This window comes from Pogona vitticeps, chromosome 14 (assembly GCF_051106095.1).
Source record: "Pogona vitticeps strain Pit_001003342236 chromosome 14, PviZW2.1, whole genome shotgun sequence".
Lineage (NCBI taxonomy): Eukaryota > Metazoa > Chordata > Lepidosauria > Squamata > Agamidae > Pogona > Pogona vitticeps.
Window position 1 is genome coordinate 17,716,274 of NC_135796.1, and position 25,997 is coordinate 17,742,270.

The window sequence follows — 25,997 nt, forward strand, 5'->3', positions numbered from 1 at the left end:
ACCAGTGAAACCGAGGGGGAAAGCCGGTAACCTCCTTAAAACTGCACGATTGCATTTCAGCAACCGGAACCGCTCAAGACGGACTTACATTACTTTTGCATGCAATAAAAGCTGATCTGAGTCGGGTCATCAGTTCCCGGATCTCATCCAAATGACTTTCCTGTTAAGAGAGAGGTTTCCATAATGCAAGAAGAAAAAAAAAACCAACCCAAAATAAAATAAGAATCATCCCTGTTGGCTTTCTAAGTGGCTGCTTGGAAAACCCAGCCCCTTGAGGGGGGGGGAACCACTCCATCTCTTCACGGACTTTGGAACGCAGGTGTACTTTTCCTTTTGAATACACGGCGCTCCCTGCCAAAAACTGCATTACTATGTCAACAGAAAACGAGGCTGGGCACACAGTCGGGTTGGCACGGCAGGGGCAGGAACGGAAAACAGGATGAGAATTAAGGGCGGCTGCGTTGGTCAGGAACGGATTCAAGGAGCCCACTGGGTGGACGGAACAGAAGTAAAAACGCCCGAAAGTACAGGAAACAAACGGAGGCCGAACTTTCTGAACCACACCTGTCGTTGGGAATGACCGCTGCGCCGGAGCTTGGAGGAGTCGCTTCTGGAACTACAGCTCCCAGAATCCTCCACTGATAAGTGCCCAACGGGCCACTCTGGCCGCAGTCATTTCAATAAGAGAGCTTCCCAAACTCTGTAGGAAATGATGATTTCAAATTGATCGGGCTAGTCCCAAACAACAGAAGGGTTCAGGATGAGATTATCCTATTGGTGGTCATCTCCTTTCTCTTCTTTCCCTGAAATCTAGGAAATCGCAAGGTTAGGGGAAGAAGCAGAGGAGACGGAAGAAGCTGTGATTCCTTCTCCAGCACAAAGGGCTGGCATTAAAAAAACCCAGGCAATCATTCAAGGTGTTTAGTGTATTCGTCATCTTCAGAAAGCTCACAAAGCAGAATGCCGTTATCCTCATCTTACAGGTAGCGGACAAGACGCGGAGGTGATGCAATTCCCAAAACAACACTATCCACCGGGCACTATCCTCCCTCTCCTGTAGAGAAAGTTAAAGATATGGCCATGACAGGGATGGGAGCTGGTCTATGCATGAAGACACACACACACACATTCCCTTTCGGTGTCTCTCAAAAACAGAAAGACCAGACCCATCCCTGCAATAAAATGTTGCTGCGGAAAGGGCTCAGGTTCAAGATGGCAATTCCACATGTTTGCTTCCCTCTCCCCTCAAACAACAAGCAGCATCCTGTGACTTCTGCATCCCAAAGATTCTCTGTCTCACCAGCCTTTTCCCCCTCCTCAACCCTTCTGCAGACTTTCGGGCACCAGGCAGCCATACCTCCTCCTCTTGTGTAAGAGGTAAGTGCTTTCTTGGCCTCGTAACAGCCCATCCTTCAGGGACGAGTTCACCATTTCTATACAGGGCATCATACAGTATTATTTATTGACAAGGCAAGGGGGCGAGTCATCTCTGTGCATGGTTTCAAATACAATGCCAAGCTACCCCTGACACGCTGATGGTCTCCGCTTCAGAGGAGTTAAGCACCTGCCTAGCAGGTGAAACGCAAGGGGTCATTTACAAGACAAACGTCCACATTTGCAAAAAAGAGGCTCATCCTCTCGCCGCACGATGGATCTTTTGGGGTTCAAAACCGACTTCCGCTTGGGAAGAGTCTGTTTGCAAATGAGTCACTTCCCGGGAAAAGAGATAAAGAGAAAAAGAAAGAGAGAGAGAGACCCAGAACAAACCAAAGACAAATCACAACTGTAGCCAGACAAATTATGAGAGGAAGGTAGAAACTTTCAACTTTCTCCGTGACAATGAGATATTTTGTCCCTGCATAGCGGGTAAAACACACACACCAGTTTACTGGTGCTTAACTGCAAAGGGTAAGGTTTCCACGAACCAAATAAACATGGCACGGCAAAGGAAGGTCTTTGCAGGGGGAGGGGTTGCTCTGCGTATCCTGCCCCTCCTGCAGGCATGCCTTATTTAAAAGCATTGATCAAGGGGACCCCCCGAGCAGGAAGTTCCTGGTGCAGCTGGCGGAACAGCATGGCACAGTGGTTTCTCTCTTGAGTCTTGCCCAGGCTGTGGAAGACCCTGGCTTGCAGGTAAAGGACATCCCGCAGCTGCTCTTTACAATCCACCTTGGCAAAATAGGTTTTGGCTTCATTGAGGTTCAGGATCGCCGACTCCAGAGCTGCGGAGAGAAAAACAAAACACCCAACGTTTTAAGAACAGATTCTCCTCCCTTCTTCAAAATGGCACTTTTCAAACCCTTGAAAGGTTATCCTACAGAGGAGGGGCAGGATCTGTTCTCAATCCTCCCAGAATGCAGGAGACGTCATTATGGACTTAAGGGACAGGAAACCAGATTTAGGCTGAAGGTCAGGAAAAACTTCTCGACTGTTAGAGCAGTACAATGATGGAACTAATGACCTTAGGAGGTGGTGAGTGCCCCAATGTTGGAGGCCTTCAAGAGAAAACAGGACCACCCTCTGTCAGATCTACTTTGATTGGGATTCTGGCACAGAACACGGGGTTGGGCTTGATGGCCTTTGAGGCCCCTTCCAGCTTGGTGATTCTATGAAAAGGTACACAACGGTGTGGCGCAAAATCCAGAGGCTGGGAAAGTTACTTGTTTTGGACTACAGCCTCCAGAATCCTCCTGTCAGCAGACGGATCCCGTCTCTAGAGGAATCTACGCGCTTGAAGCCTCTTACCTTCGGCCTTCTTCTGGGGAGCACAGGGGGCGGCAGAGGCAACTTGGCATTTGGCCACCAAGAACATGGCGGCCCCTTTGTCCAGGATGGCTCCGTGAGCCAGGATGGGCTCGATCGCCATGTGCAGGATGCTCAGCGCCTGCTCAGGAATCCCCAGGATCAGCTGGAAAGGGAAGGGGGAGAGGAGGAGGAGGGGCCCAAAAGATAAACGCGGCTTTGAGATTGTCGTCGGAAGAGTGAACACAATCCAGTTCTTCTGGTGGCACAGCTGCTACCAAGCAGTCTGGATGTGGCCCGGGGTGGTTTTATTTTGCCATGGGACAGCAGTCCACAGCCTTGGGCCCCCAAAGGTTCTTGAACCCTAACTCCCAGAAATCCTGGGCAGCACAGCAAGCAGCAAAGGCGTCTGGGAGTTGTAGTCTTCCTTGAGCATCTGAGAACACCCAAGGAAGGGAACCACATCTGTGCAAAAACAGTTCCGAAATTACCTGGGAGAAAGCCAAGTTGAGAATGGTTTCAGAGGCCAAATACTGGAGGCGGTATTCTTTGGCCAGAGCCAGGGCCTGGAGCAGGACCGGGAGAGCGAGGGTGTGGCACAGCGAGTGCCAGTAGAGCTCGGCCATGGAGAGGAGAACGCTAGTCGCAGGAGGGGAAGCAACGAGGGAAAGCTCGTCAAAAGAGAACGGGAGGCTTTGCTGCAATCAATGGAAGGGAAATCCTTCCGGCAGGCCCTAGAGCCATGCCCCACTAACCCCACCCCCCATCTGAGAAGCGTCATTATCAGGTAGCCTGGGTCTTACTTAATCGCCATCTCCGTGTTCTTAATTTTCTGGCAGTGGATCAAGAGTTTCTGGAGCAGGCTGTGTGCCGCAGACATTTGATTCTGTGCTTTGAGCAAGAGGGCTTTTCTGAAAGACAAATCAGAGATAATGTTATAACGTGACAGGCCTACCGGCACACGCCAAGCTATCCCAAGCAACTCATAGGGTCTTTCTCACGGGGAAATCAGTGTGAAGACCATGCCTGATGTCCTTTAATTCTGCCCTCAAATTTAATTCCTGCTCTTCCAGGACGTAGGGCGCAAAAGGGCTTTGCAATGGCCACCCGCTAAAAGCAGCCCTCCAGATTTCCAAGTGCGTAACCGAAGGAGCCGACCACTCAGGAAATGAGTGCAGAGACTGATGCAACATTCACAGCAGGGGCAACTCTCCCGCGTGGGCGGCTGTACTTCCTTACCACTGAGCTGCATTTTGCAGTGCTACTGGTCTCCTGCCAGGGTCAAGGACCCCGGACAGCCCGCTTTTCCTCGACATGCTCACGGAAAAAAAAAAATCCTGCTCTAATCCGAGCATTCACACCATTAACACAGGCAGAATTCCGTTTCCCCGGGCACTGAACGGTATAATTTAGCAGGCACAGCATGCCAGGGAGGCCGAAAAAAGAAAGATCCCCAACTCAGATTGTGGCACTGTCTGTTCAAAAGGATTACAGGGTGCAAACAGATCCTTTTAGAGTCTCTGCCTGAGGCGCTGGAGAAGCACAAGGCGAGGGGGTAAAGAAATAAAATGTGGGGCCCAGTGGCTTCCTAATGTCTTGCTTCCACGTCTTGGAAAAAGTTCCTGATTTGAACTACGGCTCTCATTTGTGAACCACCTTGGGTCCCATTAGTGGGAGGAAAGACAGACTAAGAATAAAATAAGATGAACTGGTTATTTGCATATTGATATTTCACTCTGAAGAGTGTAAATAATCCTTGGGGGAATAGCTCAAATAAAACAAAAAGCATAATGCTTTAAGGCCTTTCAATCCTATTTCAAGGCTAATCCCTTTCTTGCAAATGTCAAAAGAGGCACATTGCGATCTCTTACCTGTAAACCCCTTCCGTGCTGTTTAGGGCTGTAATCCCAGCTACCAGCGAGTCAGCAAGATGGTACCTGCCGTCGTTCATGGCTCGGTCAAACTGGATCTTCTGATCAAACAGCATCCACAGCTAGACAGAAACATTTCAAAACTGGGTGGAGGGAGAACTAGGACCACCTGTTCGTTGGGGATGTTCGCCTCAAAGATCCAACCCATGCCCGGGACCTAGGAACATCCCATCCACAGAGAAAAGAGAGAGCAAGACACAGCCTTGGCTACAGGAGATGGGGCTGTCTTGAGACCTCACCTGGGCATGCTGACTGTTGGGAGGGAATCTCTCCTTAAGGTGCCGCAGGATTTCAGAGGCAGCTGTAAAATAACCCTGGAACGTAAAAGACAGGGGAAAGAGCAGAGGGAAGGGTCAACACTCTTGTCCTTGAGGATAAATGAGCCAGGCAGCCAATGCCGTTTTATGCAAACGTGATGGGTATAAGCCTGTCACAGGGTACTTTGGTACCATAAAAGGCAGGCATGTCGAAGGGCCACCCACCTGCTCTGCGTGCAATTCAGCCAGGTGGCACAGCACCACCGCAAAAGATTCCGTGTTGTTCTGCTGAACGCCGACATTCACGGCCTCCAAGGTGTTCATGCTGAGCAGCATCTGGGCCTGCTGGAGAGCCATGGTGCTATGGAACAATCACAAGGGGCCATATAAAAGGCCCATCCGTTAAAACTTTGAGTTCTGCAGGCCTCCCGGGTGGATCTGATGGATCGCCCCGTCGATGCCTACCCGGCCCAGTTTGTGCCGGGCCTTACCTGCGGCCGTAGAGTCTCCAGATCGCCGTCTTTTGAGCCAGGCTGATGTCAATCAGCTCCGACAAGCTGTGCTTCCAGTGCAAGAGGTCTGAGTCCTTCAAGGCATCCATTAGCTTGTTGGCAGTCTTTCCGGCAAAAGCTCTTTGCTGAACCAAGGACTGGATGCCCAGCGAAGCCAAGTACTAGGCAGGAAGCAGGAGAGAAGGCGGAAAAGAGAGGAAGCATCACCATCGTTATTTTAAAGGTAGAACGAGGCACAAGGACTTTTATCCATCCTCCTTTGTAAAGGCCGTTTCCACACAAATAAAGACATTACAGTGGAGGTGAGACACCGATGGCTTTCGTCGCCCGTCCTGTTACATTATCTAAATTAAAAATGAATCAGTTTGAACGGGAGGGTTTATGGGTCAAAAGAAGATTGTGCTCATGGCCTGCGTTTGATCCCGATGGGGCTCAGGTAGCCAGATCGAGGTCGAATCAACCTTCTCTGCTGGGTAAAGTGAATACCCAGCTCACTGGGGTGGAGTGGGGACAACGTGTAACCTGAACAATTAAACTGTAAACTGCCCAGAGAGAGCTGTAAACACTATGGGGTTGTTAGAGATATTAATGGGGAACTGCGCCCCACACGTGTACACTGTCCCTTAATATTGATAATGTACTGTCCATTTAGTCCTGATTTCTGGTGACTCTTTTCAGGGTTTTCCAGGCTGAGAGTACTCAGAAGCGGTTTTCCGTTCCCTTCTTCCAGGTGGGGCTCCGTGGGGCTGTGCCGGTTCCCCCAGGACCATACAGGATGGCCCTTCTCCCAGGAAAACACAGAGTGGGAATCAAACTCCCAACCTCTGGGTCCTTGGCCGATAACTTATCCCCTGCATTATCCATTATGCAAGGACAAATCAGAGCTAGGATTCTGGCCAGCCTATTTTCCATGTCAGGAAAACCTAATTCCATTTCCCGAGGCTTTTAATGTTTGATGTATCATCTGATTTCTGCTGCGCCTCTTTTCAGAGCAGAACTTTGCTGTTTTCAATCATGTTTCTGTTAGGTTTCACCGACTATGGTAAAACAACCCTGGAAGTGTTTAACCGCAGAGATGTATAAATTTGTTTTAAATACACAGATAAAAGAAGGAGGGAAAGATATACCGGCAATCCGAAGTACACCGCCTTCTTCACCGAGTGTTCCAGAAGCACACAGCTATCGGATCTTTTCTGCTCCAAGATGTACAGCCAGCTCTGGCAAAAGAGGAGTTAAAAGAGAAAGCCAATCAACCAACAGACAAAAATTGCTGTGAGATCTGCAGAGCTGCCAAGGGAAAGCAAGATAATACCCTCATTCGTAGAGTCTAGCGCCGTGCATTTCAGGAACGGCACAAAGCAAACGCAACCTCATGTTAGGAACGGATGCAAGAGGACCATAAAAATCAATGGCTTCCCGGAGCGTACGGTTACAGCTCCGACCACAGTTGATGCTAACTGTGTAACGTAAAACTTTTATTAGACAATTAAGGTAGGCTCTCTTCTTCCTGCCGGTTAGGGGCTTCCCCCCCCCCCAACAATCTGGGTCAAAGACAATGCTAACGAGACAGTTTACTCAGCTTTCTCAAACAAATAACAATCGTAGCCTTATAAACTCTGGAGCACCTGCCAGAAAGGATTTGGGAGTTCACCTTTCAGTCCTGAGAATAACTGGGCCGCAGTCTGATTTGCTTCAGCCCTCTCTGAAGTGTCGGGTTACAACACCCATCATCCTAAACAAACATGCCAATTGGGTACATTGCCTGGGGATGATGGAAGTTTCAATTCCACGCATTCAAGCAAGGGACGGGCTGGAAAAGGCAGGTATATGCCTTGACATGAGATAAAGCCCAGCTGTATGTCGACACACCAAGCCTTGCCTGGCAGGCTTCCCTGGCTCGTGTCCAATACAGATTAAGAAAAAAAGCATGTTTTTCACTTTTTCAGACGGAAAGAAAAGACAAAGGAGGAAACCTAAGGCATCCAGTGTTTTATCTCTGTCCCCAAGAGAAGCTGGGTCAACATGGAGGAGGCAGACTGGCAGGAAACAACGAGTCACAGAGTTAAACCTTTTAGCAAAACCGGCCAAGCTCTCTTGCTCGCCCTGTCCCGAAAGTCCGCCGGGTTCTCGTCTCTCCAGCCTCTCTGTGGCCAAAGTACCCCAACCAGAAAGAGGGGGCGTCCTCTCCCCACCCCCCCAGCTTACCAAGCAGTGCTGCAGGCAGACATGGTCATTAGACTCCTGGGCAATCCGAATGGCTTCTTGCAGGGCCAGCTCAGCCTGCTGGCTGTAAGCAAAGGAAGCACAAGGACCATCAAGAATCTCTTTTAACACAGGAATAGCCCAGGACACAATGGTATGGACAGGGATTTAAAAAAATAAATAAATCCAGGCACCAGAGAATGTCTGGGCTTCCTCATCAGGTGTGCTTTAGTGGTTCAGAAAAGAGAAACACTTTAAAATGTTCAACCCCTTTTTTTTCCTCCTTCTTTTTCTCCAATTAAGCACTCCAAGCAGCCTCTAGGTTGGCTAGGTCTTTGTGTTAAGGCAGAGAGGCACTTTCGGGTAGAAAATATGAGGTTGCTTCTACCACGCCGGATGGCGATTCCATGTGTGCTATTCATCCCCCGCTTAATTTTTTTTCTGAACCCCATTTCCAATTTCATTCCCCTCCTCCCCCAACTAAATGTAGCCTTTCCATCTAGAAGCTCAAATTAACGCAACTTCTTCTGTTGGCTGGCTGGGAGCTAATATTTGACCGTTCCCAATGGATAAAGCTGAAGCTGCCTCCATCCGTAAAAACAACCCCAGCACCAAACAGCAGACTCACTAGTGGCCAAAGCGGCAGTGCAGAGCGGCCAGATTAAGAGCCGCGTATCTCAGGCTCCGCCCATAACCTTCGTCGCCATTGCTTTTGCTCTCCGCCCCAGTGAGAATCAGGCGGTCGAAGTAGTGAAGGAGGCTGTGGGTTGAGCTGAAAACATCTTGGACTCGAAGGCTGTTCAAGTAGCTTAAATAATGCTGGAAAACACGGCACAGGAAAACGTCTGTGAATGCAGGTTACGTCCCCAACAACACCAGCATGCTGGTTTCATGGGTGACATTGGGGTGTATGTTTGAGTGGCAGAACAGGCAGTGGCCACAGTTCCCATAGATAATTTCAAAGCAAGGCCCTTTAAGCTTCTCTCGCCTCTATTATTCCCAACCTCATGCATTTCTCTGCTCCCTCGCATCTCTCCTCGTTATCCCTTCTTCCTTTCAGAGTCTTCTTCCACATCACAGAAACCTTCTTTTCCTTTCTTTTCCACATTTCAATGGCCCAAAATTGGAAAAAAAATCCTTTTGAGATTTATTTTTATTTTAATTCTATCCCACCCCATCTAGACCAAAGGTATACTCTGGGCGGTTTACAAATTTAAAAAAAATATATTCTAGATCCTAGGTGGTGAAAGTATAAGAAATTAAGATATGGCAGGAGAGCTATATCCCCCCCCCCAAATACCTTTCAAATCTTTGTTCTAGGGCCACTGCTTATTTCAACCCCGCTTTTCTAACATCAGGCACCGATCTCCCGTTACTTTCCCAGATCCTCCTCCTCCTTTACTCTCGGGCCCCTATGTTTTCTACACAAACAGAGGGTCCTTCTCGGTCACCGCTCCCAGACTTTGGAACTCCCTGCCACAGGAAGCCACACTGGCCTCATCTCTGCTGTCTTTCCGCAAGCAGGTGAAGACCTTTCTCTTCAGGCAAGCTTTCCTTTACTGACTGGCTGCCTGTGTGTGGTTTTTAAAGGGATGGTTGTGTCGTAATGCTTTTTGTGTTGATTCTGTGTTTTTTTAAATCCTTTTTAATAGGTGTATGCTCCCTGTTTTTTGACTTAAATATTGTCTGACATAAGCTGCCTTTTAAAAGAGGAAATATATAAATATACCATGCTGTCTGGCCAACGTCTCTGTAAAATCAGAACGTGCCGGTCAAAGAGAGCAGGTTTGCCTGATGGACTCTGTGACAAAAGGGTAGCTCGGCCAACGGCAGAGGAGTGACACAGGGCCCTGGGATCAATCAAGGTTAAAGAGGCCCAAAGGGTCTTCTTTTAAAATGATCCACCAGTGCTGCGGTTGCTGCTTGTCCTGCCATTCAAAGATAAATACAGCTGGCACTGCCACATCATCATCATCACTTGGCATGAGAGTTTATACCAGACAGATTTTTTTTTGGGGGGGGGGGGAAGGAAGATGCTGAGGAAATAAAATAAAACCGAACTTACCGCTTCAGCAAAATCAGGATTAAACTTTAATAAATTGTTCAATTCCTTTTGTAAAGATGCTGGAGAGAGCGCTTTTGTCTCGTCATTTTTCAATAAAGAGGCCTGGAATTAAATGGGAGGGGGAAAAATCTGTCCTTTGAGCAAGCACAGGAAAGTGTGAATTCGACAGGATTTAAAAAACAAAAACACACACTTAATTTTATTATCACCACAGCCACGGAACTCTAATGCCTTGGGAAGAAAAGACAACCAGCAGGGTATTTACAAATTGCCATGGAGAGATTTAGCGAAAGCTTTGTGATCATCTGTTCCAAAGGGAGAAAGAGAGAGAGTGGGAGGGAAGGAGAAAAGCGCTTGTTAATTTGATTAAAAGGGATGAAAAGATGGCTTAAGACATTTTCAGGATGAATGCATTTCAGATACATGTTTCTTTCTAGTATCCAGAACTCAATCCCATCCCAAAGGCCAGGATCAAAACCCTGATGGCTTGGAGCCAGGATACCTCTCATTTTCCTTTGCTCTTCTGCAAAACTGTACTTTTAAGGTCTTCTAATGGGGGGTCTTCTCTCATTCATTCTTTCTTACTAGCAAACTTGGTCAAGTAAAAACTGGAAAAGAGGCTTTCTTGATATAGTGGCCGGCCAGTCGTGGAAGCCCCCCCCCATTTTGCACGCCTAGGGGAGGAGCACGCAAGTTTCAGAAATTCAGGGCCCTGTTCCCCACTTCGCAACCACAGATGAGGAAATGAGCAAAAACTACAAGCCAAAAATGGACAGAACTCGTGATCATGGTATCTCCCCTGTCAGGTAACTATGGAAGTAAAGGCACACTAGAACACAGATGGATCTCTTGCCCCAAAGTGGAAGCCTATTGGCGGGAAATAATTAAATGGATAGAAACATGGTTGAATCAAAATATGATTAAAAATGAAGCTTTATTATCATTTTCACTATTTAAGGGTGGAAATGAAAAAAATATTCAATAAAGACCTAATTGCACACCTTATTGGTGCAGTAAGAGTTGAAATTGCACAACACTGGAGAAATGCTCAAGATCTTGCAATACAAAAAAAAAAATAAATCTGAGAACGGAATCTGGCAAATGGTCCTGATGGAAAAGCTGACCAATCAAATTAAAATATATAGAGGGCAAATAAAACAGGATAAATTTATGAAAACCTGGCGATCATTATTAACATATGAAATTAGCTCAAGAAAAGGAGAATGTGATATGGGAAGTAATTTGGATTGCTGGCATATAATATTTTAAAAAGAATTAATTAAGTATGTTAAAATATGAACTAGTGGATGCATAAAGAAAGACAATCGACTGAAAAAAACATGTAAGTAATGTGATAGTATTGTACTATAATTCTAACTTGCATTATTATACTATGGATATTAATAAATCTATAATAAAATTTAAAAAATGGACAGAACTTTTATTCCAGCTGAACTGAGGAACAACTGGGGGACTCTGTGCCCTATTTTATTGCAGAACACCCAGAGGTTTCCTGGAGGGAGGATTATTATGGGCTACTGAAAGCAAGGGTGGGCAGGCATCCAGCTTCAAGACTTCTTGACGGATACGTTTAATATTTTCGATTCACTCACCTGTTGGGACAGGAAGTATTCTGCTTGCTTCTGCGAAAGGGGTCCATTGCAGGATATTTCCTCTTCCCTCAAAAAATAACAAAAAAGACCCACTAGGTCATTTCTCCAGAATTCCACAATGTGCATGAGAAACATATGAGAGCTGTGTTGGCCCATAAGCAACAATGGAGTTACAGACTCCATAATTAGGTAAGCAACAACCTTATTAGGGCCAGCCTGATTCTTACCAAATTATGTGCAAGCTTTGGATTTCTCCATAACCCTTTGTCAGGCTGAACAGTGTTGGTGAATCCGAAAGCCTGCACATCATTGTGTAACATCTCTATCCGCCCTAATAGAATTACTGTTAGGGATCTTCCAGGTTTTTGCAAGCAAATCTAAACAGTGCAAGAATTCCCCACTGCGCGCTACATAAGAGACTGAAATCGTTTTCGACACACTCCGCATACCTGGGGATGGAATGGTAAACCAGGAAATGGCTGCAGGTCTCATTTGGGGAAGAAGAGCAGGACAGCAATTCGAAGAAATAAATGCATAAGTGATCAAAGCTCGTTTCTGCCCAGGACTCATGGGTGAATCCATTATTATTCTAAATTTCCCAATCAAAGGAAGGGACGGAGAAGGGCTTATGCTGAGCTAGCTTTTGGACAGAATAGTAAAGATTTCCTTACCAAATGAGAGAAAAGGAAGAGGTTTGCACGCAATGCACCCCCAAAAGAGGCTTACCTGAGAGGGCCATCAAGCTCCTCCTTTTCCATTTTCCCTTCCACTTCATCGCAGTGAGTCAGCTCCATCGCGCTCTCCTCTCCTCCCACACTCTTCTGTTCCTTGTTCTGAGAATACTGCTGGAGGGCTGTGTAAAGCTTATACACTTGGCTGAAGGACAGCTTGTTGTAGGCGAGGATCATGTGGCGCAGAAACAAGCCTGCAGAGTGAGTGGGGAGAGGCTTATCTCTAGGCGGGCAACTAGACCAGGTTGAAGGAGGCCAATATTTTGTCTGATGGGGGAACGGAAAGCACTGTAGCCTCAGGGCTTTTTGACCACCACCCCCCCGGTAATGCCAGGAAAATTAACAGCACCACTCCGAAACTCCCATTATGTAGTGAGGTGCCATCAAGTCAGAACCGACCTATAGATGACCCTAATAAATGAGATATTTGAGGAGTGGTTTGACCAGTTCCACTCCCCCAGTGAGTTTCCCTAGCCAAGTGGGATTTGAACCCTGGTCTTCAGGGCCCTAGTCCGTCACTCTAACCACTATACCAACTGGGAACCCCCCCCTGAAACTCCCAGTATCCTTTTAAAGACTGTTTCAGTTCTCTACACCTTTTAGTTTCTTATTGTTTTGGGGGGGGAGAGAAGGAGGGGGCAGATGGTTTGGAAGACCATCTGTGGCTTTCTCAGTACAGGTTATAGGGAAAGGAACTTTGTGGGCACCAAGGCCTCCAGCCATGAGCACTCTTACTCTGCAAATTATGCCCATTGAGTTGATCTGCAATGGGCATGTACTGGGAAACATCTGGCAAACCATTGGTAGAAAACACTGACAGACATATTACAGTAAGAGGCCTATAAGATTCTTTGTAATGTATGAAAGAGCCTTAGTCTGCACTGACAGCTGGTGCGCAGGGAGCATAATTGGTATTCTACCATCTGGCTGATTTGAGATAACCCAGGACGTGAGACATATTGCCAGTGCACAGCATGTGTTCAGGAAGAAGAAGGAGCATCACAGGATCTATGCTGCCGTGCTTGAAATCTCATCCAAGGATAAGAAGCCTCTCTCTCAAGTTTTAACATTAAGAAATGGCACAGTACCTACAACGCTTGTTTTGTGCACTTCGGGTTCTGTTCCGCTGAATGCCTCTGAAAGATCATCAAAGAACTGTTCCATATCCTTGAGTTCCCCTCCTGCCATCAGCTTTATCCTAGAAATCAAGCCAACAAGGGAAGCTGCATGAATCCGGAGCGGATTGCGTTCCTCTCTAAGCCCGTGTTGTCTACTTGGACAGCAGCTTTCCTGGGTATCAGCTCTCTCCAGTTTATTTTTCAAGAGACTTGCCAACGACTGAATCCAGGATCTTTACACAAAGCAAACCATCTCCTACTAAACCATGGCCCAAAAAGCAAAAGTGAGCTACTTATATAATGTCCCATTAGGCTTAAAACACTATGTGGGCGGTTTCAATTTTTAATTAAGCAAGCCACACATTGCCCCCCCTCCTCCTCAAGCAAGGTGGGCACTCAGTTTTCCAACCTTGGAAGGATGGAAGGCTGAATCAGCCTCGAGTCAGCTACCTGAGCCCACCGGCACTGAACTCATGAGCAGAGTCTTCACTGCAAGACTGCAGCTCAACCACCATGACACGAGGCTCCCTTTTGTTTGTGGGAGGGAGGGACATTATTTTGAAAGCTGAATTGATATTGCAACACACGAGGGAGAGAGATCAGCAAATTTTCAGTAGCACCCTCCCAAAATTACTCTTTAGGAAAAGCAGCGTGGGAATGAATGAAAGCAATTAACATTGGATTCTGGGAACTGTAATCCAAACAAGCAATTTTTCCAAGCTCAGCCAATGAGGCTTAAGCATGCTTACGAGGCTCATAATGCTGCATATTAGGTTGACAGGGACTCAAAACACCATGGCAAGAAAAGATGAAGCAGTCACATAAGTGCATTTCAAGTTGCTCAACTATTTCCTTCTGATTTTAAAAGAGCTAAACATAACATTTAGTAAATCAATTCTATCCTTGGCCACATCCTGCAAAGTTCATTTAACCCCACTGAAAACTTTAGGTTTAAAACAGGACAGACACCTATGGTGAAGCACTGCTGTGCTCTCGTTGATGTAGACAGAAAGAACAGATGAGCTTACCGTATTTGAACGGAACTTGCTACCTGAGGACAGGATTCTTCAATAGCTTTAATCAGTCGTGACAGAGTCATATCAGGGCCCTAGATAAAACACAGATAGAAACACAGTTGGAACATATATCGGAACAGGCTGCATCAGCCACACCATCTTTACTATAACAGAAAATCATTACTTCACACACAAAGCCCTTATTGTCTGCCTCCCCCTTACAGGTTGCCAGGAATTCCCATACTGGGTGTTGTGGAAAAGAATTAAATTGAGTAGTGTTTTTAAAATGAATCTAAAGGGCTCATTTACAGAGGAAAACTGAGGTACAATTGATCTGGGATATTGTCTTCCAACCAGCCTTCATGGCCCTCTTGCTGTTTTGAGTCATTAATGGATTATCTGATTACTCTTAATGCAAAGATACAAATGCAACAAACAAATGCAGTTTCTCTCCATATGGAAATAGCCTTTGTGTAAAAGCTCTACAAACTACATTCTATTCATGACAAGGCTGTTAATGCATAGAATCCTTTACAAACAATAACTGCAAAACTCAAGACCCTTAGTAACCCTACCAGGAGAGGTTTGCATCTATGCAGTTTTGAACTGTGTTTCTATTTTATTGAGACTTCAATAATAAGATGTCAAACAGTTTGCAAATCAGCAATGTTGTGCTGTATCTCAATTTCAGACATTATCTCTAGAGTGACCTCACTTGGGCTATCACAAACAACACATTTTCTCCAGCTTCGTTCCCCATAGGAAGGGGGGGGGAGTCTGCAATTACCTAAACACATGCGCTTCAACACTTGGAAACCTCACAAGTCCATGTCCATTTTCATTGCATTATTTGCCGTTGCTGTTATTTGCCATTATTGTTGTTATAACTACTTTTTGCAATACAATGAGGCGGCCCAATGCAGGAGAGGACATACCGATTATTATTTCTTATTCATCAAATTATTGCGTCTTTGACCATTGTGCAGAAATAGCCCTTTGGTCTAGTAGTGTTATTTGCACAACCAACGACATCTGCAGAAATCCCCTTTTTTTTACAGAAAAGGAAAGAACAAAATTGGGGAGCCTTCTTCTTCTCCTCCTCTTCCTCCACAAGCCTTCGGGGCGAAGGGCCCCCGCCACCCCTAAAGCCACCCCTCCCCAAAGCTCCAGCCCCCCCCCACACACACACACACTTCCCGACCTGCAGCAAAGGCAGCAGCAGGCGGTTGAGGCGCCTCCTCTCGAGTAGGCTGAGGTGCGGCCCAGCCCGGCCCAGTTCTCCAATCAGCACCAGCACCGCCATCTTGTAGGGGGTGACCCAGTCCTTGATCCCGAACACGTTCGCGTGGACCACCCCGTTGGTCATCATGGGGTTGAAATACAGGCTTTCGTGGACGCTGGCCATGGCCGCTCCCGCCCGCTTTCCCTCTCCCGATGGGGGACACGGACAGGCGGCGGACCGGCACCTGGCAACCGCGGCCGTCACCCGGGCGACCACGCCTCAGTCTCAAGCCAACCAATGGCAGAAGCTCACGGAGGCAGGCGGGTTTCCGCTCCGAGCCAATCCGAACGCGGGGAGTGTTTATGTGAGGCGGGCTATTGGGTCCGAGCGGAAACAGCTACTACGCCGTCAAAGGTTCCGCGGTGTTTGCTGGGCCGGGAAGTTGTGCGTCGGTCTGTTTATGATCTAGGTCAGGTGGAGAGAGCTTTCGGCTTCAGTTTCCACTCTGCAAGGCATCATGGGAGTTGCAGTCCAGGCGCATCCGGTGGGCCAAAAGGCGCACCTCCTTCTTTCGATCATGTGCAAAAATTGCTTTTTAATTTATTTTATTTATTAATGTATTTGAAATATTTGAAATATTTTTGAAATATTTTTTATCCTGCCTTTCTTTGTAAAAAGAACCTCTTGGTAGCTACATCTTGAGCTATTGTCGAGATGAAATTGGTGGAAATGGGGTGGATATGGGGTGTGTGTGTGTCTCAGACTCATCTACCAAGGTCATTGGTGACCTTGTGCAGTCACTAATTCAGCCTGTGCTTTCATCCAGGCAGAGAGGTCCCATAAAATAAAAGGCAGTATCTGCACCTTTAATCATTATTAGCCCTTTAATAATTATGTAGCCCTCCCTAGTTACAGGAAAACACTTTCAGCAGGTGTAACTTGCCATACATGCTGCACCTGTTGGAATGCCGCCTTCTATGCAACCTCTAAGGCACACAAGTTTGTTCTCTTGTTCACAGAGCCGACCTATGCAGGGCTGGTGTGAATACGAAACGGGAGGTACGTGTAGCTTCTGTAGTGATTCTTTCCATGTCATCATCACTTGCAATTCTACCTATTTATTAGGTATAATGAAACTATTTATTTGAGGTCTGTGATCTTTTACTGTTGATTATTTAGAACGAGGTAAACATGTTTGAAAAATCAAATCTGAAGTGCTGTACATACTGGGAATAAGAGTTTCCGGAAAGAAGGTCCTTTCCTGGAGGTTTAGCTTTCAAAGCACTTCATCTATTGTGCTGCCCCTTTTTGAATGGTGTCAATGGAATCCAGTCTTCTCCCGTTCTGGAAATATTTTACACATACACATAGCGTTTGTATGTTATATTGGTTCTGAAATTAACAGGGTGTTAGTTTTTTTTAAAAGTGCTTCATGATATGTTTTAAACTTGCACTCTGCTTTGCATTTCTTGTCTCTGACAAGCCTGTGAATAGACCTGGTGTAATTTTAAGAAGATTTGCTGGCATAAAAATAGCAACACAAGAGAGGTTTACCTCTCCAGCTAGGCAGTGTGACATAATAATCTTGTTAGTTCTTGCAAATGCAGATGAGGAACAAGGACAGAAGAAATCTTCGGGTGGAGGAGCCTTTTGTAGAGGCATCTGTATATCATTCCTTCTGTTGTGCAACAAAGGTGCCCTTCGCAAGTGACAGATGAACGCTGCCCGATCGTGACGCGGTGAGGCTGCTGAAAGGTTGCAAGGCAGCAAATTGGTAGACCAATTACACAAGGGGGTGGACTACTGTTTTTCAAATGGTGGCTCCTCAAGCTGTGTTTGGGAAGCAGTTTTTGAAAAGGGGATAGTTTTCAGAAGCATTTTTCTGATGGGAGTGGTGTTCTCGCTCTTCAAAGGTGTGCATGTGGGTAAAAAAATCTGAATGGCATAGAAACACTGGAAACGGTCATTTCCTGAGCTGGACGTATGGCCCCTATAACCCAGCACTGTCAACTCTGACTGGAAGCAGTGGCTTCCCATGGCTTCAGGCTTAACTCCCCAAAGAAGACCTGGATGGTGCCTTCAAGGTCATATGTTGCCAAATTAAGATTTCAATTTCTCTGTAAAGTTTACTGGGTGACCTTGAGCCGCTCATCATCTCTCAATGTAATGTACTGCAAATGGCTGTTTTATATCTTCCACCTATGTATATCTAGTTTCTGATACTTCTTGTGCCTTCTAATCCCATCGCCTTTATGGGTGGTGGTGGAATGAAATGTTCAAGATATCTTTTTCAAGATATGCCAGTATGTTTACACCTGCAGGAGGCTTCATCACACTTCGGTCTGGATGCTTTTGGCATATATGCAGAGTACATCACACTTCGGTCTGGATGCTTTTGGCATATATGCAGAGTACATAACATTTATAAATTATCAAGGCCGTGCATGCTAAAAAGCATTATCATTTGGAATGGCTATTTATTATATGGGTGTTTCAATGTTCTGTACATATACATATTTACTTAAATAGAGGGAACACAGAACTCATACCTTGTGCAAGGTATTAGCCAGAAAAAGTTCAGAATTGATATATAGTATCCAGCTTTCTGCTATAATTTTATTATTCTTCTGTATTATTGTAATAAAATAAAATAAAATAAAATAAAATAAAATAAAATAAAATAAAATAAAATAAAATAATAATAATAATAATAATAATAATAATAATACACCAGTCAATGTTTTTATGTTTTTTATGTTCTTTGATTGTGTTTAATATTTTCTGATCTTTTGATTACAATAGTAATACTGTAACAGATAAAACGAAGTCCCACCAGGACCGCATCAGCTGCAAAGCCTATGACATCACCAGCTTTTCCTTCCTTTCCCCCCTACAGTTTCTGGCCGAATGAACTCTTCCTGGGTCCCCTCGGAAAACCCTCTTTTCTCTCTCTCTCTCTCTCTCTCTCTCTCTCTCTCTCTCCTTGCCTTTTCTCTCCCCCGCCTTTTGGGAGAGAATGGATTCTCCTGCTCTTCCCTTCCCTCTGATTGGCCGAGGTGCGGAGGAAGCCGGCGCTCTCATTGGGCGCCCGCGGAAGCCTAGGGACGGGAGGGGGTCGCGTTGGTCGGAGAGCTCCTGCTGCTCCTCCGGGGCGGCCCCTCCCGCCTCCTAATCCGGCTCGCGCGCGCCCCTCCCGCCTGTGCCTCGGCCCGCGCGCCCGCGCGCCTGCGCATTGGAGGGGCGGGTGAGTGACCGTTGGGGCGGTGGGTGCCCCCCGCCATTGCTGGTCCCTCGGCCCGCGCTGTCTCGCCTGAGGCGAAGGAAGGAGGGACGGGAGCGGCCATGAAGGTGAGCTTAGTGGCGAGGCTTCGGGGGCGGGGCGGGAGTGAGACTCGGAGGAGGGAGGGGGGCAGTTAATATTATTATTTTTTTGGGGGGGAGGAGGAAGCCTTGACTTCAACGCAGGGACTCCGGATTGTGAGGGGGAACTGAGTGGGGGCAATTACTGAAGTAACGGTAACTCGTTCCCTCGGAGTAACGGACGTCAGTGACACCCTTCCCTCCCCGGTGGAAACGGGGAAGGGCTTGAGGGGGGACAGACAAGTTCCGAGTCTGGGCGAGGGGTTTCTCAGAGCTGGTCGGGTGGGGGTGGGGTGGGGACGTGCCCTGGCGATGACCACGACGCCCAGAATCCCCCAGCCTGGACTACAACGCCCAGCATTATCCCCCAGCCAGTTTTTTTTTGGGGGGGGATCAGAATTCCCCCAGCCTGGATTACAGCACCCAGAATCCCCACCCCAGCCTGGGCTACACCATCCAGAATTCTCCAGCCAGCTTGGGGGATTCTGGGTGTTGTAGTCCAGGCTGGGGGGGGGTTCTGGGCATTGTTGTCTGTCCAAGGCACGTTCCTTTTCTCCCATGATCAGTGGTCCCACAAAGTGACTTTGGGGCACTTCTCATAACAGAAGTTGGGAAGGGCCCTTTTTATAGGGCACTTGCCTACTCAGGAGTAAACAACTGACATTTTGATCCTCTATGGGTGTCAGTATTCAGAAGGAAATCCCCTTTCTTTGGCTTACTGTCAGGTGGGGATGCCCAGGGTTGAATCCCTTTATTGGGGGGGCGAGGGGAATAGAGTTGCCTGTTATTTATTTCATTTATAGTTTGTTTTTCTCCCCTGTTCAGGCAGCCTGTGATCACGTGGATTCCCTCTGCAGGGAGAAGGGCAGGCTAGAAATTAACAAAATGAGTAAGGAAACAGCAGCCTGAAATAATAAGTCCAGCCAAGGTCACTGGAGCCTGCTCTGGTGGAGAGGGTGGGCACAGGACAGCATGGTGTAGTGGTTAAGTGTTGGACGGTGGCTTGGGGTCGGGGTTTGAGATCTAGACAGTCACTGTTTGACCTTGGGACAGTCACTCTTTTCAGCCTGGCCTACCTCAATGGGTTGTTGTGACAGGCAAGCAGGAAGATGAGAGGAGAAGAGTCATTTACTGAGCCTTAAATGTAGTTAATAAAAATAGGCTGGCAGCCCCAAAGCCTGTCTGCTAAAGGAAATTATATGCTTAGAAGTATAATTATTAATTTCCTGGCTTTTTAAAAACTGTATGTAAAATCTCTGTTGGGAAATAACAATGCAGTCTAATACTTGTTTGTAAATAATAGATGTTAATAAAGGAGCGGGGGGGAAAGGCACCAGGAAAAGATATTTTTAAAAAGTAGCCAGTGGCAGGATGATACATGTAGCAAGAATACAACTTCTGTATACACAAAAGGACTTGTGTAAATACAATGTATTCTTATTTTGTGTTCCAAGGGAAACTAAGTTGCACCTTCACAAGGCCTGCTCTTCTGATTAAAGCTGGAGCTGCCCCCCTGCGCACATTGACATGGGACTTAATCTCTCGGAAACCTGCAGGCCTTACATCTGAGTAAAGAGTCATGGGATGGCGTTACTGTATCTCATAAGAGGCTTAGTTGACTAGTTAAGAAAAGGCCTTGTTTTTAGACTACCAGCTCTCTACTGCCCCTTCACTTTCCAGGATAAGTATTTCCGCTCACGTGGAATGTTCTGTTTGCTGGTCCAAGGTTCTTGAAACATATCTGTTGAGGAGCAAGGCTTTTACTGTGGTTGTTCCATACCTGTGGAATGTGATCCTCAGGGAATTCCTTGCCTTCGTGTTTTGCTATGCGGTTGCAGGTTACCTCCCTTGCGTATTGCTGCAGTTCACAGCAGAGTACTTAATGGGACCTCTAAGTTACGTTATTGTAATTGGATTTATTTTAGATTTCTTTTTTTGTAAACCATTTTATGGACTGTTGTTTTGTTATGGTTTTTACAAGTGTGGTTCACAAAAATAAATACCTTTGAAGAAAGTGCATTGTTCTCCAGGGCAAAGGATTAATAAGAGAGTTAAAATAAAACGGTTAGACTGAAGGTGAGAATATAAGGTGAGAAGAAAGTTTGGAGGAGAAGGTCAGGAATGGCTTTTCTTATGTGGGTGAGATTAGTTGCAGGAGGAAAAGTGATTCACAGAAAATAGGGAAGGGTGGTGTGTGAAGAGTGTTTTGAAAGGAAATGAATACAAGTTTCAAAGACAGAACAAGAGTCTGATTACATAACAGAGCAGAAAGACCTCTGGAGGTCACGTCGTAGTGGGAAAGGAGGTCCAGCAACACTCATGCTCTTGTACACTTCTCTTTTTTTAATATTTAAAGGGTACCATATGCAATTTGCTGGTAATTGTGCCAGCAGCTGGATTGGAGTGATCATCCAAGGCCACTTGTTGATCCTCGGCATAGGTGAATCCTTTCCTCTGGGTACGAGAGGAAAGCACCCTGATGTTTTGCGCGTAGAGTCAAGGAAGCAAGTTTTGATGGTTGGTGGTCCAAAAGCCTTGCCTGATTAACATGATGCCACCCACTTTCTTTCCGTTTTACACCAGTGTTGCCAGAGAACAGGAGAACACAGAGTCCTGTGCGTGAGGAGGCGAGTGAGTCATCTGAATCCCATCTTGGGGGGACTCTATTTGGTTCCCCTGTCGAAGGCATCCTGTTTCAAAAGTTCCTGTGCCTTCCAACGTGATGCTTGCATCCCCCTTCGAGGTTTCTTAATCAGCCTTGTGCTTTCACTTTTTAAAAAAAGTTTTGAAAACAGCAGAAAGTGGAAGGAGCTTTCCGTGGGTTGTTGGTGGTATTTATTTCCTTCTGTCCTCCTCCTGACGGGCAGAGCCTGAAGGAGGAAGCGATCATGCTGAGACTTCTTGAGCTTGCTGGAAACATTCTTTACTGAATTTATTTAAGAGAACAAATACATTCAGTAAAGAATGTTCCCAGCAGATATATATAAAGCTGAAATTGTTGATTACTGTTAACAAGGCACTTAAAAGCATTTCCTAGATTCATGGATACCTGTTCTGCTCTGATAAATCTTTGTCCTTCAGTTGGCATGCATTTTGGAGAACTCTCCACTTGGAGAGGAACAACATTCCAAGATATTTGCTTTAAATTTTCACATAAAGTGGGGTATCTGAAGGACTTAGGAATGGACCTCAACAGATCGGAAACCTTGCTGGAAGCACCACCAACAAGGTCCCTGAATTTCTCAGACATAGGCCTGCTCAAACAGAAGAGGAAAGGTTTGGCTAAAGGGAGAGTATGTTAACAGGCAGGAGCGCCTTTTGGGAAGTCCTTCCTTAGGGGCAGCCAGGTTTGATGAGAAATGAGGCTTTGGGGCTGGATGGTAGGGGTGGAAGTGCCAGCGACCGGGAGGCAGCTCTGGATGTAAAGAGAAACAGCCAAAATCTGCTGCTCTCTTGCACATATGTCTAGAGTGCAGGATGTCTGCCTTAGGCAGACAGGATAGGGATGGATTTCTGCAGCTGGTGTAAATGATGGTGGGAGTGTGAGGGCAATGCGTGCTCGCTTTTAAAGAAAGAAAGGCAAATATAGTTTTGATTCTGAATAGCATTGCCCTCTCGGTGTTACCCTACTAGTTTAACTCAACCGGTAGTACAGTGTTACTGAAAAAGGTTCTCTCCGTTACCTAGTCATTATGGCCATTGTTCGGTTGCTGACATTCTGGAAACTCGCTCTGCACAGGGCTCCCAGAATGATTATTACAATAAATGAACAAAGCATGTATTCCAGAATGCTTTCTGTCGAGCTCGGTCCTTTTGAAATAAGCTTCCCCCATGCGGTTAATGTTCAGTTGTTGAGTTATGGGTGTGTGTGTGTGCGTGCAAATGCAGGTGCTTTGGCATGTCATTTAGGTTGCAAGGATACTGGGTCTTCCCTTCCTGTTATGTGGCCTGGGATTGCTCTCATGCTGTTGATGCCCCCACAAGTACAGTGTGGAGAGAGAAGAGGACATTCCTTATGGCCTGGACACACGGCTCCTAAACATGAGAGCTTGAATTAACGGACTACCTTGCCTTGTTATCTGCTTCTTTCAGGCGGGAGCGACATCCATGTGGGCGTCCTGCTGTGGGTTGCTGAATGAAGTCATGGGGACTGGAGCAGTTCGTGGCCAACAGCCCGGATTTGGCAGTGGGGCAAACCCATTTAGATTTGCACCAAATACAGACTTCTCTGTGTATACCTCTTCAGCAACAGGAGGAGCTACCCTCGTCTGTAAATCGTGTGGCCTCTCGTTTTCAGTGTTCAGAAAAAAGGTGAGCCAAGAGCGTTTTCAGATATTTAGTGTGTAAATTTTTTTAAATTCAGTGTACTAAAGAAAGGTTCCTTTTTCGATTCATAGTGGAGGATGAAATCTTTCTTACTGCCCTTTTCCACTGGATGCCTGATTGCCTGCATGCATCTATGTGAAGGATGCCAGATCATGATCAGGGGGCATGATGGGAAAGGAAGGAGCCTCATGCCCAGGAGCCCAGAGATCTGAATAGCAGAGGGCTTTTAGGTCCCTAGCACTGGGATTCCCAGTGTGGTGTAGTGGATAGAGCGACAGACGGACTGGGACTCTGGAGAACAGGGTTCAAATCCTCACTTGGCCATGAAAACTCACCGGGGGAGTGGAGCCACTTCTTAAATAGCTCACTTTCCTTGAAATCCCTGTCAGGGCAGCTACAAGTCGATTCCGACTTGACGGCTCGGAACGAACGCAGCATCCTTCTGCTGTGGTCCCGATAATCTTAGGATTGCCCAGAAGTGAGGGGAGAGTCTGATTGTTGGCTGTACTTGTGACGATTGTGTGTGTCCTTTGGGCTCCCGGCTCTTCCTGTTGTGCATCCTTAGCACGTGTGCTGCGAGTGCAAGAAAGATTTTTGCTCCGTGTGCTCCGTCTTGCAAGAGAACCTCCGAAGGTGCACCACCTGCCAGTTGCTAAAGGACACCGCCTACCAGCGCCCACAGCTGATGCGCTTGAAAGTCAAAGATTTGCGCCAGTATCTGGTTCTCAGGGACATCCCAACGGATACCTGTCGAGAGAAAGAAGACTTGGTGGATCTGATACTGTGTCACCACGGCTTGGCTTCAGAAACAGAAACGGAGACAAGCAGCCTGTATTCTACACGGTCACAGACGTCTAGCTTTTCCACGTACCCCGTTTCTCTTTCGGGATCTGTATCGTCCTCTCAGGGAGAACTCGCACATAGGAACGAGAGCACAGGAAATGAGACTCCGTTACAGGTATATATATATGGTCATGGACAGCGGGCGATGGCCGTTTGCCTTTCTGTAGTTCGGGCGGTGATGGGAACTCTGAAACTGTGGCTCAGTTGCAGCAGAAATAAGAGGACACATCCAAGTGGTTCTCCTCTCCAGCTGGTAGTGGGGGAGATGATGGGGAAGGAAATGGGGGGAGTGACACTCACACTGTGGTACATGCATGCAGGGCCAAAGTGAGAGACTCTTGGCAGACCTTGGTGAAGAGGAGGAAAACCCAGAAGAGCAGGTAAGAGAGGATCACCTGTGAAATCCAGACCAGACTACATTCTCACTTGAAGCAGTAGTGGTTCAGAAGTCCGTTCTCTCATCTTCCTGCTCTGGAGCAATTTCAGGCTTGCGAAACTGCGCTTTAGAACAAGGCACAATCTGACTATCAAATTGTAGTCAGGTGTCAGCAGTGGGGTGTGAGAGTCACTAGATGCTGACCTGTTGTCAACTTCTGGAGTGTTTCAGCTTGTTGGATAGTGATGGGCTTATTTAGATAGACATGCACAGAGCTGGCGCCCTGACACAGCTTGCTTTGACGGACTTCTGATACAGCAAGCAGATGGAAGCTGGAGAAGGGCTTCCTTGGGATGTCTGAATGGAGAGTGTGAGAACCTTCCCCCCCCCCCCCAAGTTTCCTTCACTTTTGCCAGTCAAAGTTTGACAGTTTCTGCATTTCAGAGCCCTGGGCAGTCCAGAAAACGGACAAGGGCCTCGCTGTCGGATATTTCAAGCCTGGATGATATTGAAGGGCTCAGCGTTCGCCAGCTGAAGGAAATCCTGGCCCGCAACTTTGTGAACTACTCTGGGTGCTGTGAAAAATGGGAGCTGGTGGAGAAAGTGAGCCGGCTTTACAGGGAGCACGAAGTGAATCACAAAACGCGTAAGTGCCCCAGTTGTCTGTTGCTTCCTGGTGGCTTTGTAGGAGGGAGGGTCGGGGAAAGAGAGTTGGGAAGCCTTGTACGTCATTCTCGTCCCATCCGACCCCAGCCTGAGGGACTTCTCTAGCTGCTGCTTCCTTGATACTAACCTGTAAGAATGCCGTGCAAGAAGTCCACGTCTAGTGCCCGGAGGCTTTGAAGTGGGACAGTGTAATTCCCGCCCCCTCCATTGAGAAGGTGCCAAAGAGCTTGTCTTAACCCTTTTGTGCATTGGGTCATGAGCAGAGTCCGCTTTTGCCCAGGCAGACGTCTCGCTCTAACTGCGGCTCTCTCGCTCCTTGGCAGAACCGGGGAAGCCTCCGCTGAACGACGAGGACGACAACCTCTGCCGGATCTGCATGGACGCCGTGATCGATTGCGTGCTGTTGGAGTGCGGTCACATGGTCACTTGCACCAAGTGCGGCAAGCGCATGAACGAATGCCCCATCTGCCGCCAGTACGTCGTGCGAGCCGTGCACGTGTTCAAGTCGTGAGCAGGAGCGGCCGGGGCCAGGTAGGCGCGGAGGCCGTGGCAGTCGTGCGCGGAGGCTTCATGGCACAGACCTTCGTTCCAGTAACTCATAGCATCCTGAACAGAAGTGTAGGCGCTCGGCTGGTCTGCTTCTGCTTTGGCAGTCCCATGCCCTGTTAAAGGGAAGAGCCGCATGGCCAATAACCAGAAACCGGGTGAGTCATAGTTGTAGCACCTTTTCCAATGCTACGGATTGCTCTCTTCTGAAGAATAGGATTGCCCCTGGAGGGTCAAGGAACAGAGCATTGCCTTTCTAGATAGCGGAGCCAAAGCAAAACAATCCCCAAGAGGATTCCAACTTCGTCCTCCCATCCCACAGGCTTGTCTGTTGCAGTCTTGGGAGAGGGGTGTAACTAACCAGCATCTTGAATATTCAGATTTATCCCCATCCCCACAGATGCTTCAGTGAATGTGATGGGGTGCTCTTGTGCCAATTATCCAGAATGTCATTCCACAGCTATCTGATGA

The 25,997-nt window shown here is 47.1% G+C and overlaps 3 protein-coding genes across 4 annotated transcripts in view; 2 read left to right on the forward strand and 1 right to left on the reverse strand.

Annotated features, from left to right (window-relative positions):
• Window positions 1–671, forward strand: part of GPN3 (GPN-loop GTPase 3) — a 184,093-nt gene extending 183,422 nt beyond the window's left edge. Inside the window, exon 8 of the mRNA XM_078381776.1 lies at window positions 536–671. Coding sequence (XP_078237902.1) covers window positions 536–642 — 107 coding nt within the window. The 3' untranslated portion in view covers window positions 643–671. The remainder of the gene's footprint in view (window positions 1–535) is intronic.
• A 759-nt stretch (window positions 672–1,430) lies between these two features.
• On the reverse strand, window positions 1,431–15,703 carry ANAPC5 (anaphase promoting complex subunit 5). Its single transcript, XM_072983494.2, has 17 exons — window positions 15,389–15,703; window positions 14,200–14,279; window positions 13,142–13,251; window positions 12,049–12,247; window positions 11,323–11,389; window positions 9,710–9,811; window positions 8,273–8,463; window positions 7,648–7,729; window positions 6,570–6,659; window positions 5,422–5,603; window positions 5,156–5,291; window positions 4,913–4,987; window positions 4,614–4,735; window positions 3,546–3,653; window positions 3,234–3,381; window positions 2,746–2,908; window positions 1,431–2,222 (listed from the first exon to the last, which is right to left on the reverse strand). The coding sequence occupies exons 1-17, from the start codon at window positions 15,590–15,592 to the stop codon at window positions 2,008–2,010; spliced, it is 2,274 nt and encodes a 757-aa protein (XP_072839595.2). The 5' UTR covers window positions 15,593–15,703; the 3' UTR covers window positions 1,431–2,007.
• A 666-nt stretch (window positions 15,704–16,369) lies between these two features.
• On the forward strand, window positions 16,370–25,641 carry RNF34 (ring finger protein 34). 2 transcript variants are annotated; one of them, XM_072983467.2, is made up of 6 exons: window positions 16,370–16,468; window positions 22,862–23,080; window positions 23,661–24,053; window positions 24,259–24,318; window positions 24,759–24,960; window positions 25,304–25,641. In XM_072983467.2, exons 2-6 carry the CDS (start codon window positions 22,877–22,879, stop codon window positions 25,489–25,491), a joined length of 1,047 nt encoding a protein of 348 aa, XP_072839568.2. In that variant the 5' UTR covers window positions 16,370–16,468; window positions 22,862–22,876; the 3' UTR covers window positions 25,492–25,641. The 2 variants fall into 2 exon arrangements, with proteins under 2 accessions (XP_072839568.2, XP_072839567.2); XM_072983466.2 differs by lacking the exon at window positions 16,370–16,468 and adding an exon at window positions 18,618–18,757.
• The last annotated feature ends 356 nt before the right edge of the window (window positions 25,642–25,997 follow it).